The sequence below is a fragment of the Dendronephthya gigantea genome, unplaced genomic scaffold, assembly GCF_004324835.1.
Source record: "Dendronephthya gigantea isolate DGI-Jeju-01 unplaced genomic scaffold, DenGig_1.0 000045F, whole genome shotgun sequence".
In the NCBI taxonomy this organism is placed as follows: domain Eukaryota; kingdom Metazoa; phylum Cnidaria; class Anthozoa; order Malacalcyonacea; family Nephtheidae; genus Dendronephthya; species Dendronephthya gigantea.
This window is the reverse complement of record NW_021163055.1, coordinates 759,233-779,887: the sequence shown is the minus strand read 5'-3', so window position 1 is coordinate 779,887 and position 20,655 is coordinate 759,233. Positions and strand designations below refer to the sequence as shown.

Here is a 20,655-nt window from a genome sequence, read left to right as displayed (position 1 = left end):
CATTAGGCAATTACGGCAATTCAGAACAGAGTCGAAGATCTTCAGCATAAACTTGGCTCAAATTCTCCGCTGAAAATTACGTTGCAATTTGTGTCTGGTAACAGTGGCTCTATCGAAGGAGATGTTGTACAAAATTTAAATTATAATTTAGGTTTTCGAGGCATTTTATCGGAGTAAAAATGATACTGTAAATTTTCTCGAGTTGTAATTAGTATAAAAATTTCAGTTAATGGAATATAATTTAAACCTGTGCACTAATTAAAACTAGTCAATACCAGGAACATTAACTTTAATAAACTGTTTTAAATTATAACCCCCCATTTTTTTCATTAGCATATTGCGCGGAGTACCAGCGTACATTATAGGGGCCTGTGTCCTATAAACAGTCAGCGAACTCTACTATGAACGGTTGGATTATCTGTACATGTTGGTTTAAATAATCTTTTGGCGACTCGCTCTATGTAACCCCCCTTTAAAGAACAGGCTGGTACACTTGTTCAGATTATCTTCCGTCTGAATCTCAGGCCATTGAATTTGTCCTTGTTTACAGTTTTTCATTTCAGTCCATTAAATTTTGTACATTCCTCCGCCTGAGCTTGCAGTGTTACTGAAATTGAGAATGTCATCAAATTCGTTATCTCGTTTCACGTACTTGCTTGCGCTAAACCCCCCGGTCGGGTAGTTCCCCCCGGCGATTGCTTCCTCCTTGACATTACTCCGGTTTGCTACATTGCAGCAGTTGAGGTTGCAGACACGTGGCGAAAGCTGGTACGCACGTGCGTCGACACTGGTTCGAAGTAAGGTTTCGTAAACGAGACCAGCTATAATCCCTGCTAGCATCGGTCCAGTCCAGTATATCTAGATCAATATATAGCGCATGTTCATTTTATATCTATGATCGACTTTGAACAAGGCTTGATTTCTAAAAATATTTTAACCTCAGTCTCAACAGTGCAACTAAACACAGTGAAAAATATTGAAAGAGTTGCGGAATATTACCCATTGATGATCAAATTCGTTCATGATTACTGCAGGACCAAAGGAACGAGCTGGATTCACAGAACATCCCGTATAGCGAATCTAAAATAAAAGGTATTGATATTTGTCAGCTTTTTAAGATAGAGCTATCCAGTATAAATAAAGTTAGTTAGTTTAGGTTTCCTCCTGTAGTAACACTGGATCAATAAGAGATGATCTTCGCTAATGATCCAGCTCATCAACTCACCCCCATGAAGTGCGCCGCGCTGTAAGCGAAACCGACCACCAACGGCCCTAATCCGTAATCATTCATCTTTCGATCCGTATCCGTCACTGAACATACAGTGAGAACTACCAAAAACGACAACAGTGCTTCCACACCTACAGCTTGACCAGCTGTTACGTCACCGTGAAGATCGTTCGCTCCCAGCTTCCCTCTCATGTTTTCAGGTGTGACCGCGTACAAGATAGCTGCGCCTGCGATACCTGGAGAGGATTGGTCAAAAGGAATGATGGTATGAATTCTATTCTTTTTACAATGCTATCGAATGCTATTGCTACAATGTAACCATTTGCACATTTTCCCCACCTCCTGAAATTTGGGCTATGACGTAAGCCAACGCCCTTAACCACGTGATTTTTCCAGTAAACACAAACGCCCCGGTCACAGCCGGGTTTATGTGCCCTCCGCTAGAATACCCCACACACTGTATGACGCTCGCCATCGCGAGACCGAATGTCCAGGCTTGATCCCCGACCGGGAGAGCGCCACCTACCGGCAGCGTTGCCCCACAGGAAACAAAGACGAAAATTAGTGTGCCGAGAAACTCGCCAAAACTACCGCGCCAAAAATGAGCCGTTTTGACTTCCACTGCCATTGCGTCAGATTCCTTTTGAAAGATTGTCTAAAATGATTTAGTCTAAAGAATTAGTTAGAATGGGACTGAAAAAGAAGGTCCATTTGGGTGAAAAGTCTTTTATCTTCAGTTTATCTATGAGCCTAATCTGAAACCTAATCCTGATCACGTCAATCCTAATCAAAATTCGTGTTATTTAGGATTTACTGAGCATGAAATGATTACGCTCTTGCCGCTATTTTATTAATTAATTATTTAATTAATTTATTTATTTACCTATATATATTCTGAGCAGTATGGGAATACGCAACACTTGACAGAACTTGTGTTTTTCCTTAAGACAGAACTGAATCGTAGTTTACATTGTCACCATACTCTACAAGCATGACATAATCTATGCAAAAACCCACGCCAACCAAAGTCAAGATGTCGATATAACTACCTTCTTAAACAGCAGAGCTTCTGTTGTGTTTACTGTACAACTTTCTTCAATTGCAGATTTCCAGCGCTACGTCTTTTTCAAATATACCCAAACTATAGTCAGTAATTGCTTCACCTTCGATTCACAATTTTTATCAAATCCTATCCCTAAAAGACAAGGTTTTCAGTCAAAAATGTCTGAACGTTTAAAAAGCTATTTTGACGATGCTTACGACAGTGCAATATATATGAGTGTGTGTTAGAATTTCGTGCATAATAACAGGTGGTTTCGGGTGCCCTTGGCAGGAAGCTGATGTGAGTCGTGTGCTGTAATGTTTATTTCAAAAACACATTTATAATATATGATTAGGCTCCAGGACCGCGCTTTCGTCAGCTCATTGATTACTCAGTCAGCTCATGAAGTCCATACCAGTCTTTTGAAAAGTCGCGCGTCTTTCCCAGCTTCCAGCTGTCCGCGTGGGAGGGTTGCCGCGGTAAACCCGTGGGGTACGCGTCAGATTACGTGTTGCTAGGATACCTGATTATAAGTACTCTGCGATAGGAAGTCCAGAAACACATGTTGATGTGAATAATAGTGAGGTTCTCTTCAGCTATATGGAAATGAATGTAATCGCAAAATCGTCTAGCTAAACAAGTCACTTCTGTCAGAGAGAATTTCACTGAAATGATAATTAATTTTGTGCATGTCACCTGTCAGCACGGAGATCTTTAGGTTGAAAAAAACATTTGTAATCGGTGAATACTTTTTTATACGAAAAACAATTAAACTTGTGCTTGTTCAAACTCGTTGTTGCAGGCAACAAAAATGTATTGTTTTAAAAATAAAATTGACAGACATGAGCTATATTAAGCGCGATAATTCTTATCTAAACTTTCGCGTTATTATTTGATAAAGTAGATATGGCCACGTACTGTATTTAAGCAACAATAGAGCTTGTTCTTTGCAGTAATTTTTACTTAAAACATTTGCTGTGTTTCTGATGAATTATTTGTTACTTTTGTTTGTGGTACTTTTGAATTTTTGTATTATTTGTTTTCACAGTCTGAGCTCATTTCCTCAAAGGCATGCATCTACATTATTCAAAAATTATTCACACCAATTTAGTATTGTTTTCGTATTTGGCAAAATAATATTTAAAGAACGATATTATCTTACTTCGATTGGATATTTTGTTATTTTGTTTTACCAAGAAGAATATTGACAATTTTTACAACAAAATTTCAGTCCTTTTCCCATGGGGTCCCTCCAAACTATTCAGACATTGCTGTCAAATTAATACCCTAAACTCAATAATCGACATTTTTTTGAAAGCAAGAAGATAAATGATCCATAAGCTTGATCAAACAACCTTCGGTCTTTCAACGCTTGTCTTACAGCATTTCTTCGTCAGCTCAATTCGTGCTGAAACCACAGTTCTGTCTTGCAACAACTGTGTGCTGGAAACTAATAATATTCAATTATATATGCATGAAAGTATTTTTGAAAAGAATTCCCGCTGAGCTTTTCAATTCGACTTGAACAAGCGGTGGAAATTTATTGGGGAATATATAAGCCTTTGTTTTTCCCGAAGAACTTGTTGTCTTTCTGGTAAGTGAAATACTGTACAAGCCATATTTTACTGACGTCTCATTTATGTTGAATACTTGAGCGAAATTGAGGTTAGTATACCTGCATTATTTTGACAACAGGGCTTGCATGCTATTGTGGGATAATGAATAAATTTTACGATAATAACTTTCCAAAACCACACTTATTATTGTCTCTGACAACATAACGTAAGAATGGCGACTGAATCTATTTTGTAGAGAGATCTTTGGTACAGAAAATTTATTGAATTCAACGTGTTCAAGTACACTTGTACAGAACTTTCACTTGTCTGTTGACGCGGCTATCATTTTAAGTGAAAGTTATCGAAAGATGGCTGGATCAACTGCGATGCTTGTCCTTCCTCTAATATCGTTGTTTCAATTTACCACAGGTATGTTTACCAGTAGCTATATAATGAAGATCTTCAAATCTTCATCAAGTGAAATGTTGCAAATTATATCGGCTACGTCAAGGCAACTAAGGTGTCTTATAGCTATTTGTCCACATTGCAAACTTAGTATTCATCATTAGACATCACGTCCGCTTCAGTCTTAGCAACAGAGATATTTAGCTTCAACTGAAGTGGAGCGTAATTTTAAGTGAAAAACCTTCACCTTTTATTGCTGCCGGATTGTTTAACATTGATTTTCAAACATAAATGAGTAGCTATATTCATTGCCGGTCTATATATTGGGGAAGTTGTTGCTTCGTAATAGACGATTAATAAGACAAACAAAGAACTAATATATGCATTCATATTTTCGCTGCTAACAGCTAACAATTTCACACGTATAACCATTTCAAATGAAGAAGAAAAACAGTATTAAAGTCCTATAACAAGGTCTTAAACTTTAAAACGAAGAGACTAGACCTTCCTGGCCATAATCTGCTCGTGATATAAGCTTGTGTTTGTAGTCCTATTACGATTATTTCGGAGCGAATCCAATGAAACGAATAATTAACCTGGATGGTATTTGCATACATGCTTAAACTTTGCTGCATGCATGTCTTTTCACTGATTTCGCGTTCTTCAAGACGGTTTTTCGTCGATATTACTCAAGTCAACCTGTTCGTTGATATTACTCAAGTCAACCCAACCTTTGACAAACGCAAAGTATTCAGCTTAACGAAAATATTAACTACATTTGCTAAAACCTATCTGAGACAAATTTATCTGAAAGAAATGTGTCTATAGTGGATATAATATAGTCGTGTAATAAATATCAATAGTGCTGCAGTGACTGAACAACAATTCGGTCACGGTTAGGCCAGAGGTTGAGGTTCAATTCACTTCTGATGGATGTTTTAAAGTTTTTGGACTTGCAATGTATATGGGAAGCGAAGAACTAAAGCCAATGCAGAACTGTATGCTTTATCAATGAAAGAATAGGTTCCATATCACGAAGCAGTGAACTAGATCCCACAAAATTGGATCTTGCATGTGAAAGGCAACGAAATTCCACCTCAATAAATTTGACTGATGCACTTATATTTCCGGCGACACTAGGATCCTGTAACATTTTGTTTTGAGGTGTATTGCTTTGATTCGTAGCCTTCTTGAAATCAAATTGTATGCAAGATGAAAACGTACACGCTTTCCCGACACTAAATATGATTTTGATTGATAATATGACTATATATATGTGTAAAAAAATTGTCGGAGAAACTCTGTCTGAAATTCTGCTGTTTATGTACAGGCTGTACAGCTATATATGCTTCCACAAGTAACCCAAATCATTTTGCTATTTTGATTTGACCACAAGCACTAAAGACGGCCTGAATCCTTTCAACAACCAACCCAGTTGGTCTGAAAGAACAAAAAAGGACTCCGGCTTTAATTATACTCAGTATATAGTTGCCAAATAGAAAACAATTTCTCCGTTGAAACAGCTTGATATCTCTTAAAATATAAGCTTCAAATTTATGTGAGAATCATGTAGTTAATTTGTAGAACTATGAAATTTTTTTTCACGAGTTTCATAATGAATAACAATAGATACATAATCGATAAAGCATTGAAAAATGAAATTCTATTTTGATAATCCTCCTGAGCGCTGTATGATATTTAGTTCATATTTTCCATCTTTATTTCAAAAGGGCAAGTAAATCAAATACCACGTTTTCAAGACCTTCCTCATGGGTTTACAGTTGACGAAAATGCAAAAGCAGGTATGCATGATTATTTATAGTTCTTGGAATAAACGTCAGCTGATTTCACTAGCTCTAACTCACATCATCATTTGTAATGTCTAGGAACTCTTGTTGCCAATCTCACTGCGGTGGACCACGAGGGTCAGAAGGTGACAATGCTTTTAGATGGAGTTGGCCAAGATTTATTTATCATTGTCGATCAATATGGTAATAAAAATGACACTGGGCTCAGTCCCCTCACGCGATATTTACTGTTAAAAAAAGAATTGGACAGAGAGGTTTGTATTGCACAGTTTTTGATCTGAGTATATGTAAGTTCACCACCTTTAGTTCAAACGAGGATAAGGAATACATCCCTACTGCATGAGCCTCTCAAGAAGACGTTTAGAACTGTTTAACCGACATTTTCAAACTTGAACTGGCCTTTGATTTTTAGGCGCGGGACAGCTATGTTTTTAAGTTGAGTGTTAAAGATTATTTTGCAGATTCTGGGAGAGAGGTTTGTAAAATATATGTACATAAACCATTATAGGAGTTAAACCAAGTTAGGTTTTCGACCTAGCCGAGGTTTTCAACTGTAAAATTGTTCTGTAAAATTTAACTGATTTCTCAAGCGCATTTTTGCTTTAATATATGCAGTCTAAAAGACACATGAGTTTGTCTGTTCGTGACGTGAATGACAACAGTCCCGTCTTTCTAAAAACACCATACATCACCAGTATCAAGGAGGTAGGACGGATTCCATTTAAATATACCTAATTCGTTTAGATTACTTTTCCTTAAAAAATAATACAGACCACTGATATGTAGAACTAAATTCAGTATGAATAAAGTTAGTTTAGTTTACGTTTTCTCCCGTAGTAACGATGGATCAATAAGAGATGATGATGATTCTTACTGGACCTCTAGGAAGAACAGTTTAGAACTGATAAAGCTATCCAGTATACGATTACAGTTTAGTTTATAAATTTCATCTGATATAGCTACATAGTTTTATATGAAAATCTTTTAAAACTTCCAGAACACCGCAAGTGATAATTTATGGAAAGTTGAAGCAGACGATGCCGACACTTCAATTAATGGATACGTTAACTATTATTTTACTGAGGAATGTGAAAAAACTGATTGCGAGGTACTTATGTTACCTTTGTTTCTTGACTTTGGTTTGCGCCTTGAGTCTTGACTGCCTGGAAAAGATCTCAGATATGGCCGGCGGCCCGGCGAACCATTGAACGTAAAAAGTTCATGCAGGACATAAAATGAATTGATTATCTTTCCTCTCAGCCATTTGAAATCGATGCTCTGAGTGGAGAAGTAAAACTAAAGACAAATAGAACGTTGGATTATGAGAAAAGAAATCGTTATAATCTTGACATTTTAGCGAAGGTAATAACGATGAACATCGATTTAAAAACAGTATAGTTTTAAACTATTTGAATTTGTTTTTTATTATTTCTTTCATATTTCAGGATAATGGAAAGCTCGTGTCTTTAAACTCAACCACAACTTTGGTTGTCAAAGTCGAAGATGAAAGTGATCAGCCTCCTGAATTTGAAAAATCATCGTATCGAAAAGACATTGATGAAAATGAAGCAGTTGTGAGTAACGAGGTTTTCTTCATTTAGTTTGAGTGACAACAAGCTAGCTACCGAACTGTTAAAATCAGAGTCTAACATCATCTGCTGCTGCAACTAATGGCGATTGTTTTTGAACAGCAAATGACAAGTTGCACATACATCGATACAATTAAAACCCATGCTTGCTATTTCTCATATTTCACTAATCTTGATCTGGATATTTTGCTACCATCTTTCAGGGAACAGAAGTCATAAAAACCACAGCTTTTGATGGAGATCGTGGCATTGATAAACCTGTCAAATATGCAATTGTTCAAGGTGAAGTTATACCAATCTCTTGAAACATTTAAATATCATGAGACGAAGTGTATTGCATCTCTTTTCCTTAATCATTTCTAACCAATCACTTTCTGACGTACAGGTGACAACAGTCATTATTTCAAGATTGGTAATTCTACTGGAACAATATACGTCGATTCCATCATCGACAGAGACATTGGAATCGATTTCTTTGAACTGACGGTTGAGGTGATGATGCATTGCATTGCTCTCTATAGAAAGGCGAATATGCAAGGCTATTTATCTTCTAATTGGGGAAGTATTTTGTGGTTGAAGCTTTTCTCTTCTTCGAATTTAGGCGACAGAAATCCCAGGAAATGCGACAGGGAACACGACAGTATTTATCACAATCCAGGATCTCAATGACAACAAACCAGAATTTCGGACTGAGGGTTTTACATACACAGCCAGCATCCCGGAGGACACGCCCAAGGGAACGACGATATTCTTTCAAATGGGTGCTGAGGATAAAGATAGAGAGGTGGGGTCTTTTTGTGAGTCTTGATAATCAAGGAATGTTTCCTGCTTGGATTGACAGTTTTAAAATAACCTAAGATATCCAGAATAAATATTTTTAGTATTTTTGCTCAAGTGAATGTAACAAATCCTACATTCTGATGGGACAAATTTGACATATTATGCTGTTATATTCACCATCAGGTTTCAGATGAGTATATAATGTGGTCAATATATATTATTTGTCTTTAGGCTAAGAATGCTAAATTTCAATACTCTTTATCGGGTGACACAGACCATGTGTTTCGCATCGATCCAAGGATTGGTCGTATTGAACTAAATAAAACAGTTGATTTTGAGATGAAGCAACAATATACGTTCATGGTAAGCATTAAAAACAAAGGTCGAAATCGTCCTGATGGAAAATACCTAAACACAAATCACGAATTCACATTGTTTAAAACTTGGATATTAATATTCACGTCTTAATCGAATTTGCATTCAATTTTTGTTTCCAGGTAATTGCGTCCGAGACTGACTCTGTTGAGAAATTTTCAGCCAATCAAACGATTATCGTAAACATCACCAACATCAATGATTATGACCCAAAGTTTAATGAAAGTCAGTACAACTTAACGGTGGCAGAAGGTGCAAAGATTGGCGCTGAACTTGGAAGGATTAGGGTAGGTTGGCGTATGAAGGAAGGCTTCAGGAGATTGAAGTTGGCGACACTAAATGTTTATGGCGGTGGTAACCTCGTTCCCTGGCTCTAACCACACTTCACTCATGTGACTGATGTACCGTCAACACTATTTTTATTTTTGTTGTCGTTTTTAATGTTGTTTCGGGTCTTTTAGGCTTACGATGAAGATGATGGAATTTTCGGAGTAATAACTTACTCTCTGTCAGGAAATGGAGCAGAGAAGTACGAATCTTAAATATTTGGTTAAATTAGCCTTGGTAGAAATGGTAACAAGTACCTTAGGGGCTGTTTACATGAGCCCGGTTACCCGAGATTCAACGAAGCGTGAGATGATTTTGAGGTATTGAAATGAGCAGATAACATGATCCTGGCAGTCGTATAATCACCACAACAGTAGCATGTGCTTGTTTGGTGTCATAAAGACTTATTTCAATACTTCAAAGTCCCCTCACGCTTCGTTAAATCTCGAGTAACCGAGCTCATGTAAACAGCCCCTTAGAGCCGAAAATGACTGTTCTGATCTCTTGGTCAAGTCTGGACATGATACAACCAATGCTAAGCTATTTTTAATGCAAATTACTCAGAATTTATAACAGCATTACAGTTCCATTCTTCAATTTTTGAATATTTTTTTCCAAGGTTTTCCGTGGACAAAAACAATGGAACGATTTCTGTAGCGAGTGAGTTAGATTTTGAATCCAAGGAAAGTTACTCCATCAGACTTGAAGCCAAAGATGGTGGAAACAAGATTACTGAAGTATCCGTGATTATTGTAATCACCGATGATAATGATAATGTTCCGATATTCGATCCGCCGGGCGTGACCACTGCCACACTTGACGAAAACAAGAGTGGTGGGTTTTTTGTCGTTGTTAAGGTGAGATGATAAATAAGATGAACCTTATTATTTGCTTTCAAGTTTTCTGTTGTGGTGACACTGGATCAATAAGAGATGATCCTTAATGGACCTCTAGGAAGAACAGTTTAGAACTGATAGAGCTATCCAGTACAAATAAAGTTAGTTTAGTTTAGGTTTCCTCCTGTAGTAACACTGGATCAATAAGAGATGATCCTTAATGGACCTCTAGGAAGAACAGTTTGGAACTGATAGAGCTGTACCCTGTTCGATTATAATCGTGCGATTATTTATCTATCTTTAAGGCAACAGATGCTGACATTGGTGCAAACGGTGAAATAAAATACTCTATTACTGGTGGCGATCCTCTGAAAAATTTCACCATCGATACAGTAACCGGCAACATTACCAACACGGGACCACTCGATTTTGAAACACAATCTGAATTCACATTGGTTGTAATGGCGATGGATCAGGGGACTCCGTCTCTTAATACAACAAAAGTGGTCAAAATCACAATCAAGGTAAATGCGATGTTTCACTTAGTTTTTCCTTTGTCGTTCATCACTTTTGCAGCCTTTCTCGTGTGCTATTATCTTTACAACCCTGCTTCAATTTAAGTTGATATCATGAGAGTAACCTAAGTGTTTCAATGATACAAACAATGAAATATTTCCAACTGATCTTGTGTCTTTATCGTTCAGGATAAAAACGACAATCCTCCGTATTTCAACCAAACTTCGTTCACAGTTTCCTTGCTGGAAAACACTGACATTGATTATCCTATCGTTCAATTACATGCATTTGACAAAGATACCGGCGCCAATGCAGAGCTTGTGTATTCAATTGTGTCTGGAAATACAAGAAAAATGTTTTCAGTAAATGCAGAAGGACTTGTCTTGACGCGTAGCTCACCAGACAGAGAATCCCAGTCGGTTTACACATTGAATGTAGGTTTGATTATACTTCTGCATGCATTTGTGTATGTTAAGTAAATATGATATGTGAAAATTTTTCCTTATAACCATCAGGTATCTGTATCAGACAGTGGCGATCCAAAGATGTTTGCTTATGCAATGGTAAATAAATCCTCTTCAAACATTTTACCTTGTGTTTTGATGGAAAGACTGTTTGGAAGAACTGGTTGGAATTGACACTCTCACACTTATAATTTCACTGTGTCTTTTCTCTTTAAAATAGGTGATTGTAAACATACTGGATGAAAACGATAACTCGCCTAAATTTGAGATAAGTACGTGTCTTCCTTTTTTTTTTTGCATTTTCATTTACATTCCTGTCATCCAACGTCCTTTGAACTATTTGATATTAATTACACCGGAAATTATTCTCGCAGTGTTATTTTCTGTGCGTTTCTGTAACACTTTGATGTAAGAAGAAAAAATACTCATTTACACCAAAGTCAATCGGTAGGTTTGCAAAGAAACGGTTAGCTAAGTTTATTTTGTCAAACAACTCCTATTCTTCAGCTGTTGACAAGAAAAAGATCGAGGAAGGAGCCACCACGTTAAATACAACAGTGGCTAACAACAGTGCCAGCGATAATGACTTAGGGCTGAATGGGACAATGGAATACACAATTGCTGATGGCAACAGTGAGGTTGGTAAACATTGATTCAAGCTCTCTTTTGACTGCAACTCACTCTTGCAATCGTTTGAATGAGCTTTTACCAAACACTTATTTCGTGCAGGGAAAGTTTACTATGGATCCTCAAACCGGTGTGGTAACTGTAGCTCAGGAATTGGATTTCGAAACCGTCAGAATTTATTCGCTAAAAATCGTGGCGAGCGACAAAGGCACACCTCCCCTCTCTGGGTAAGTCGAGTGTTAAAATATCGCACGAATGATCTCTCAGCTGTCTCTTACTCAGTTGTCAGTGTGATTGTCGTGCTTGAATTAAGTCTAACTCGAATTTTTATATATTTTTGTATATTTGTTTTTTATAAAATGCGTTTATTTTAACAGAGAATACCAGCTTGTGGTTGAAGTCCTTGATATTAACGATAATCGTCCAGAATTTGGGCAGCCCGAGTACAGCTTCACTGTAACTGAGGTATGTTATCTTTCCATAAACTACAATAATTTTGCTGAGAGTATCTTCGAATTCCATGTTCCGCATTGAACGACATCAAGAGAGAAAAGGCAGCATAGCCAGACCATATACAACTGCTGTTTCGTGCTTTGAGTGTCTGCAGTTTTTATTATTAAAAATTAAAAATTTTAGAATCGAAAAGCTGGTACATCCATTGTCAGACTGAGTGCAAATGATAGGGATAGCGAAGAAAACAAAAAGATAACATATTCCTTCTCACATGGAAATCTTGGTATGTATATTTGAAGAGCTTGAGTCAGTTGTGTGAAAAAAGGTTGAACTATATATTGGTGACGAAGTTGATAAACAGAGTCGTTCTGCTTCTACCCTCAGGTTCCGCGTTCACGATTAACAATGAGACCGGAGAGATTTCAACGACAAAAGAATTGGATCGGGAGAATGTTTCTGCATATTTTTTGACAGTTAAGGTTAGCCGGCCTAACGGAAAATCACAATGACTTTACTTCTGGGAAGGACAGCTCTGAATTGTAGAAACACAGGATTCATCCTTACTTGACCTCTAGGAAGAACAGTTTAGAACTGATAGAGCTATCTAGTATAAACAAAGTTAGTTTAGCTTAGGTATCCTCCTGTAGTAATACTGGATCAATGAGAGATGATCCTTACTGGACCTCTAGGAAGAATAGTTTAGAACTGATAGAGCTATCCAGTAGAAATAAAGTTAGTTTAGTTTAGGTTTCTTCCTGTAGTAACACTGGGTCAATAAGAGATGATCCTTACTGGACGAATAAGAGATGATCCTTGAACCCCTAGGAAGAACAGTTTAGAACTGAAAATTTTATATCTTTCCAGGCAAAGGACCATGGCAATCCATCGCTAGAGGGAACAACTAATATAACCATAACAGTTTTGGATGAAAACGACGAACAACCCGTTTTTAAAAACGCAGCGTACAACATCACTGTTGCCGAAGACACTGCAAAAGGAACATCGGTGAGTCGGTTGTGGTCGAACTAAATTTCTTCCCAAGAACTCGGGGGAGGGATATTTACCAGAACCTATCTTAAATATAGGTTTACACCGTCACAGCCACTGATGCGGATGAGGGGCCCGCTGGTCAAGTCAGTTACCAAATGCAACAGCAAGGAAATTTGGAAAATGGAAATGCTGTGTTTTCTGTTGGATGTAAGTTGACTGATTTGTTCAGCTTGATTGATTGCTCGTCGATTTGTTGGTCAATGGTAGGCTGGTCATTGGTAGCTTGGTTACTGGTTGGATGTTCCTTAGTTGATTGGTCATTGGTTGGTCATTGTTAGTCATTTATTGGTTGGCTGGTCATTGGTAGGTCATTTGGTAGTTGGTCACTGGTGAGCTGATCATTGGTGGGCTGATCGTTGTATCATTAGGTTGGTCAGGTGGTTGGTCATTTGTTAGTTGGTCATCGGTTGGTTGGTAACGGTTTAGTTCGTCATTGGTTGGTTTGTCATCGATTAGCTTGTTATTGATTGGTTGGCCATTGATTGCCTGTTGATTGGCTCGTCATAGGTACAGTCATTGGTAGAGTTTGAGAGAACTCTTCAGTAAAGAAATACGCATATATTTTTCTAGCAATTTCTGGAGAGGTGAAAACTGCAATATCCCTGGACTTTGAGAAGCACCACACGTTCACAATAACCGTGACGGCCTGGGATAACGGATTTCCAAAGCAAAGTAGCAATGTTACACTGTATATCACTATATCAGACACCGATGATAACCCGCCCGTCTTCACACAGAAGTCTTGGTCAGCAAGAGTGAACGAAAACGCAGTACCTAATGATACCATCATTCAAGTGAATGCAACTGACATCGATTTTGAGACGGCGCATCGGAAAATCTATTACGTCATTACCAGTGGTAATGATGATGGAGTTTTCGGGATTGGGTACGAGAGTGGGATCGTGAACGTCGCAAATACAACTAACCTGGATCGGGAAACTAAGGATGAATACGAGTTGACTATCGAGGCGAGAACGTTGAACAAATTTAAGAATGACACAGTTCAACGGACAGCGACAGAGGTATAAGAATGATTGCAAAAGCAGCTCAATAATTTCCCGATTGTTCTTTCTTGGGAGATCCAGTAAGGATCACCTCTTATTGATCCAGTGTTACTTACTAAAGGAGGAAACCTAAACTAAACTAACCTTTATTTATACTGGATAGCTCTATCAGTTCTAAACTGTTCTTCCTAGAGGTCCAGTAAGGATCATTTCTTATCGAACCAGTGTTACTACAGGAGGAAACCTAAACTAAACTAACTTTATTTATACTGGATAACTCTATCAGTTCTAAACTGTTCTTCCTTGAGGTCCAGTAAACTAAACTAACCATATTACATTCAGCATCATTTGCCACAAGAGATCTAATGAAATGAAAATATTTTCCGTAGTTAACTATCCAAGTTGATGACTACAACGACTATGCTCCTGTGTTTCGAGAAAGCAGTTACAGCAAGAAAATCCCAGAAAGCTTCGAGTTGAATGAGGAAATCCTTACGGTCACAGCAGACGATAAAGACATAGGAAAGAATAGTGATATATCATACTCCATTGTAGCTGGAAATGATGAAGGTATGGTAAAACATATGTAAGGAACTACGGACTTCTAAACTGTTCCTAATGATGGTTGAATGTTGTATTTCCAGGAGTCTTCGCCATCAATGAGACAACGGGTGTTATGACTGTTGCAAAGAGACTGGATCGAGAAAGTGTGCATACTCACTCCTTGGTTGTATCTGCAAAGGATCATGGAACACCGAGTTTATCGAGCAATGCAACCGTGAAAATAGACGTCTCTGACACGAACGATGAGAATCCTGTTCTCATCGTTGATCGTACGATATTTGAGATTATGGAGGTAGCTTAAACTGAAATCAACCTGGTTAATAGCATTAAGGTCCAGTAAGGATCGTCTCTTATTGATCCAGTGTTACTACAGGAGGAAACCTAAACTAAACTAACTTTATTTATACTGGATAGCTCTATCGATTCTAAACTGCTCTTCCTAGAGGTCCAGTAAGGATCATCTCTTATTGATCCAGTGTTACTACAGGAGGAAACCTAAACTAAACTAACTTTATTTATACTGGACAATATTGCTTTTTAGAATGCAACCAACGGAACTGTTGTTGCCAAGTTCAATGCAACAGACGCAGACTTGGGAAAGAACGCCAAGATTGGTTACAGGATCGTCAGCGGAAATAGTGACGGTGTTTTTGATATCAATAATCAAACAGGAGAACTGTTCATAGTCAAAGGACTTAACCACGAATCTGTCCAACAATATAAGGTAACAACGAGGGTGACTCATTTGGAAACACGAAATCCAAACTGAATCAAAGCTTCATAATCAACGTATTTAGATTGGTATCCAAGCTTATGACAACGGTGTTCCGAGTTTGCAATCTAACATCAAGGTGATCACGATAAATGTCCAGGACACCAACGACAATCTTCCTTTTTTCCCTGAGGTATGCCAACGAATATCTATATAAGCTAATAGTATGTTTACAGTTTACTGGGATAACTTTATCAATTGTCCACCAGGCCCATCTCTTGTTGATCCATTCAAGCGCGCATACAGCCTAGGTTAATTATGAACTGAATATTAAAGCAATCACTATTTAAATAAAATTTTCCTTATTGTATAGAAAAGCGTGAGCTTGAGTGTGTTGGAAAACGAGAATTCTGGGTCAAAAGTTGGCAGCATCAAGGCCTCAGATGCCGATGCGTCTGCTTTGTTTTACTACTATATCATTGGTTAGTACATCTAACTCAACCTTTGAGTCTATTTATACCGGATATTTCTATTTGGTTAGCTCTATATCAGTTCAAACTTACAAAATATTTGTGCTCTCTTTAGGAGGAACTGGTGCAGATGTGTTTGCACTCGATGAAGAGTCCGGGGAAGTTACAACAAAGAAAGTTCTGGTGAGTGTCTTCTGTGCATAAAACGAAAGTTATCAGGTTACGATGTGATGTGATTCTAATCTATGATCTTCAAACCATTCTTAGGATCGTGAGAGAAACAGTACTTACTATATTTACGTGGCTGTCTTTAATTCCAAGGCAAGTTTAATGACATTTTGGTTCACTTTAAGTCCAACAAAGATTAGACAAACGATTTATTAGTATTTATTATAAAGTTATTTATTATTTTATACTACAGCAAACGCCGGAGTATATCGCAACTCTGAAGCCCCCGGAAGGCAGTCGTCGAAAACGTTCAGGTATTGCACTTCTGCTTGCATGAGACCACGATTATAATTGATTAAAAATTCGTCATGCTAAGATTTTTCATCGCTACATCAGTTAATCTCTTTAATCTCTTAGTGGTGGAAAATAATATACAACTGGTGACGATAACTATTTCTGACACCAACGACAACGAGCCATATTTTAAAGAGAACTTTTATAAAGCAGGTAAAAATGTATAACACACAACATATATGCTATTCAGGTCCCCATCAGCCTTGGCTGCCACCGATTGTTTAACCTGCTTTATCAAATAAAAAAATATGTATGTATGCATGTATGCTTTCTTTTATTCATTTCTTACACCAACTTAATTGTTCCAATTTATCATGCCATTCCGTGTTTTCTCAGGCGTCTCAGAGAACGCAGAGTACAACAGCAGAATTACACAAATCACGGTGAGCAGATTTAATGAACGAGCTAAAGTGTATTCATTGGGTTAGGGTTTACTGGAATGTCCCTCTGTATCCCCTCTTACTCAAATATATCCCTCTCATATCCTCTTCTTTAAGTTCCCTTCTTCTCATAAGCTTTCCTTACTGAAATAATAGTTGGAACCATTCATTCCATTTCAGTGCATCGACAAAGACGCTGGTAACAATAGCAAACTAATTTACAAAGCTGTCGACCTCCAACCAGCGGAACTATTAACGGTTGAGCCGGAAACTGGATGGATTCTTGCCGGACAGCAACAATATTTTGCGAGCGGCGTTGGAAAGAAATACTCGTTTGTATATTCCTGTGAAGATTCCAAGACCGTCGCAAAGACTAACGTTACGGTAAAATCGAAAGATCTTTTTCTAACGCAAATATGCTCTCAGTAAGTTAGTTTAGTTTAGGTTTCCTCCTGTAGTAACACTGGATCAATAAGAGATGATCCTTACTGGACCTCTAGGAAGAACAGTTTAGAACTGATAGAGCTATCCAGTATAAATAAAGTTAGTTTAGTTTAGGTTTCCTTCTGTAGTAACACTGGATCAATAAGAAATGATCCTTACTGGATCTCTAGGAAGAACAGTTTAGAACTGATAAAATTATAATTTTTCACTGATCTAATTTCTGTATCAAAATTCTATCTAGATATTCGTGTTAGTTGATGATCAAAGGGTTCGCCTAACATTGGGTATAAACGATACTAAGTTCGTTCGAGACAATATAGATGAGATAAAGAAGTGAGTATCAGCTCACTTTGTTGCTGTTTCCAGTTATCTTCTCAAAAAGGCCCAAGTCTTCATCTGTTGTTTTCTATCTCTTATAGAGCACTCGACGAAGCAACGGGGTTAGAGTTTAATGTCGACAGCATTCAATATCACCTTCAGAGCAATGGAAGATACGACTTGTCGAAGTAACTCTCCTTATACTCGGATACAATTTCATAACTCATTTGAGGTAACAAAAGCTTTTCTCTCATTTCATCGTTTAACAACAACTTTAAATCTATTTTAGGACGGATATCTTCATGCACGCGGTAGATCCTAAAACGAACAAGGTTGTCAGCAAAGATACGGCTATAAAGTAGGTCTTGCATGCAGTACTGGTAATGCTGGACGGTTGAGGATGTTAAAATCAACCTTATAACCAAATGTATACTGATGATTTTTATATATTTCTTGTTTCTACATAGCCTGATCGATACGAATTATGGCAAGCTCATCGCTCTGTTCCAAAAATACAAAGTGAATGCAGTTGAGGTAAATATCTTTGGTTAAGAGTTTATGGTAAACAGCATTGCCTGTGCAGTGATTGAAATATATTTTCTATATTTTTTAGCCTAAAAAGCCGGATAGCGAAGGCGAAGGATTTGACGCCATCTTAGCAGCCGCTATTGTCCTAGCTGTGATTTTGTTTATTATATTATTATGTTTCTTGTGTGTCATTTGTCTCATGAGACGAAGTCACAACAGGAAATTACGAGCAGCCAAAGCGATTGGTAAGATTTTCAGGAAATCCTTGTTTTCAAATCTGACTATAGTATACCAGACTATGGCCACGGTCAAACATGATGCTTTCATAATACGCCAAACGCATTTAAAAACAACACATAAATCCTGAGGTGTCAAAACAAGTTATCTATTGTTGTTGAAGAGTCACCTTTCTGACCTAGCTATACGACAATGATTTTATGTTGAAATTCGCTTATCACCCTGAGGTGAAGACACTCAATATCATGTCTTAACAGGTTCTCAAGATCAAACCTATGGCGTTGCAACACCCGGTACAAATCTACACGTGTTCGAAGGGTAGGTATTTAATGAAGAAATGTTTTTGTGTTATTTTGAAACGGCTAAGTTTTGACGGAATATACTTAAATCATTTTATAGATCAAATCCAGTTTGGATGGACCCTTATGACAACTGGAGGAGCGAAGATGATAAAAATAGGTAAGTGTGATCTCGGAGATTATGATTCAAGAATTGTCCTTTCATGTACAGAACCCGTCTCTTTGGAAAGCGACCTATTGTGCATGGTGTCCGGTGTTAACTAACCCAGTTGTTTGTTTATATTTTTTAACAGCAGCAGTGCTAAAATTTACGAAGCCCAGGTAAGCGAGTTATCTAAACGTAAAATAAATATACTCGTGATAAAAACAAATGTTGAGTGAGTTAACCTTTTTATCATTTAAACGTGGCTTTAAAAGACTGTTTGTAATGTGTTATCAAAAAATTATTGCTTTAGGATATAATTCTAATAACACAAAGCTCGATATTTTTCAAAGCATGCATATTTTGTCCACTGGCACAGTTGCATGTATTTCATTTTGTCTAACGCCAGACAACTTGGAATGATGAATTCTATCTTTTAATCGCTAATAAATGTAGTTGATCAAACAGCTTTTAACTAAACTAGTTCGTTATAAACGTGTTCTTTAGATAAAAATGTTTTATATGCTGAACATTTAGACAGTAATCCAAGAAATAGAAGAAGAAGATGAAACAGACAAACCAAACCTACCGACTAACGGCATAACTAATCCAATACATAATAATATTAAACCTACCAAGTCTGCTGATTTAAACGCGTCTGGTAACTCTACGGCGAGCGACAATGTTTTCTAACAATAAACAATCCTAAATTATGCTAACATACATTTATTCCTAAAGTAAGTAACATTAAAAATATAACAACTTATAACATTAGACAATATAACAACATAATATTAGACAAATAATATACCTTAAAGTTGTTAAACTTTAACTTTATATTAAAACAATGATTTTTGCAATTTTAACTCTATTTATATACTGCATAGCTCTTTTAGTTTTAAACCGTTCCTCCTTGAGGTCCAGTAAAGATCAAACAAAGGCAGAAGTAACTCCCTCCCCCCCAAAAAAAATAATGTAGCCAATTTTTGTTTTTCATATATGCATTTCATTGAAAGCCTGTCTCAACGTAAATTACATTCTATTATTCTAGGAAGTTTCAATGGATATGTTTCGTGATGGAACCCCGGATGCTCGCGTGATGCCAGGCACTTTCTATGAATCGTCGTACAATGGTGCAGCCTACCATCCTAATGGTATCCTAAATCTCACCATGCCAGAAGACGATAAGGATGAAGTTACAGATATTTGAATCATTATAATAATGTCTCAGAATCCATTCTGATTACTAGCTAGAATACTACAATATAGTTGTTTCAAGCCGGTTGTACAAAGGGTGGAAGGCGCTATCCACCTTGTAGTATTTTTTCAATCGAACAAAAATAACCGTACAAAAATGGTCCGACAAATTTTATTATCATTCACTTTATAGTATTCTCAATTTTGATTGGTTAATTTACCTGCAGTTAACTGCGTGCAAATAACACTCAGCTGCAAATAATACTCTGAGCATGCGCATTAATGTCAATTTTATAAACAATGGCGACTCGCTTTGCCGAACTGTCCGATAAAACGAACTCAAAATTGAAAATTGAGTGGTGAATGAATTGAAAATTGAGTGGTGAATGATAAAACAATTATTGAACTCGGTTCTCGCAAAATATCGTGATTTGTCGGTGGCTCGCAGATCAATTATTTGCCTCTGCCTTCGGCATCGGCAAATAATTGATCTGCTCGCCACCGACAAATCACGATATTTTGCTCGACCTCGTCCAATAATTGATAATTATTTGAAGCTCTAATTTATGAATACCAAGGTTTATTTAGGTTATGACAGAACTTCAGGTAGTTTTAGGGCGATTCAAAAAACATAATGTTAGCTTGGGATAGTGCTCTCCAGATTTCGTACAACCGAGCTGGACTATGTTTAGAGCAAAGTTGTAGTTAACCAATCTCCAGCTATATCATCTATTGTACTCGCTAAATACTGTGATCTAGTTTGTGAAAAACTATTAGATATT

The 20,655-nt window shown here is 37.3% G+C and overlaps 2 protein-coding genes across 12 annotated transcripts; one reads left to right on the top strand and one right to left on the bottom strand.

Annotated features, from left to right (window-relative positions):
* Positions 1 to 50: 50 nt before the first annotated feature.
* Positions 51 to 2,647, bottom strand: LOC114527483 (lens fiber major intrinsic protein-like). Of its 7 annotated transcripts, XM_028549148.1 has the most exons (6): positions 2,278 to 2,647; positions 2,112 to 2,169; positions 1,568 to 1,883; positions 1,226 to 1,464; positions 1,000 to 1,080; positions 51 to 858 (listed from the first exon to the last, which is right to left on the bottom strand). In XM_028549148.1, exons 3-6 carry the CDS (start codon positions 1,854 to 1,856, stop codon positions 568 to 570), a joined length of 900 nt encoding a protein of 299 aa, XP_028404949.1. In that variant the 5' UTR covers positions 1,857 to 1,883; positions 2,112 to 2,169; positions 2,278 to 2,647; the 3' UTR covers positions 51 to 567. The 7 variants fall into 7 exon arrangements, with proteins under 7 accessions (XP_028404949.1, XP_028404944.1, XP_028404943.1 ...); XM_028549143.1 differs by having other exon boundaries at positions 1,568 to 1,898; positions 2,112 to 2,647; XM_028549142.1 differs by having other exon boundaries at positions 2,112 to 2,647.
* Positions 2,648 to 3,232: 585 nt separating this feature from the next.
* On the top strand, positions 3,233 to 20,284 carry LOC114527516 (cadherin-23-like). Of its 5 annotated transcripts, none has more exons than XM_028549195.1 (48): positions 3,233 to 3,864; positions 4,083 to 4,255; positions 5,962 to 6,033; positions 6,118 to 6,293; positions 6,452 to 6,514; positions 6,655 to 6,744; positions 7,037 to 7,147; positions 7,300 to 7,401; positions 7,485 to 7,613; positions 7,832 to 7,910; positions 8,014 to 8,120; positions 8,230 to 8,412; positions 8,640 to 8,771; positions 8,906 to 9,070; positions 9,245 to 9,312; positions 9,730 to 9,967; positions 10,252 to 10,470; positions 10,651 to 10,896; positions 10,978 to 11,025; positions 11,147 to 11,198; positions 11,434 to 11,564; positions 11,656 to 11,780; positions 11,931 to 12,018; positions 12,190 to 12,289; positions 12,391 to 12,485; positions 12,871 to 13,011; positions 13,092 to 13,203; positions 13,627 to 14,078; positions 14,450 to 14,630; positions 14,705 to 14,916; positions 15,166 to 15,348; positions 15,422 to 15,529; positions 15,710 to 15,818; positions 15,922 to 15,989; positions 16,074 to 16,127; positions 16,228 to 16,288; positions 16,392 to 16,481; positions 16,665 to 16,711; positions 16,889 to 17,092; positions 17,394 to 17,485; positions 17,572 to 17,658; positions 17,760 to 17,828; positions 17,938 to 18,004; positions 18,084 to 18,243; positions 18,493 to 18,553; positions 18,635 to 18,694; positions 18,828 to 18,855; positions 19,728 to 20,284. In XM_028549195.1, exons 2-48 carry the CDS (start codon positions 4,195 to 4,197, stop codon positions 19,884 to 19,886), a joined length of 5,685 nt encoding a protein of 1,894 aa, XP_028404996.1. In that variant the 5' UTR covers positions 3,233 to 3,864; positions 4,083 to 4,194; the 3' UTR covers positions 19,887 to 20,284. The 5 variants fall into 5 exon arrangements, with proteins under 5 accessions (XP_028404996.1, XP_028404997.1, XP_028405000.1 ...); XM_028549196.1 differs by having other exon boundaries at positions 3,233 to 3,935; XM_028549199.1 differs by lacking the exon at positions 3,233 to 3,864 and adding an exon at positions 19,214 to 19,413 and having other exon boundaries at positions 3,963 to 4,255; positions 18,831 to 18,855; positions 19,728 to 19,816.
* Positions 20,285 to 20,655: the final 371 nt, after the last annotated feature.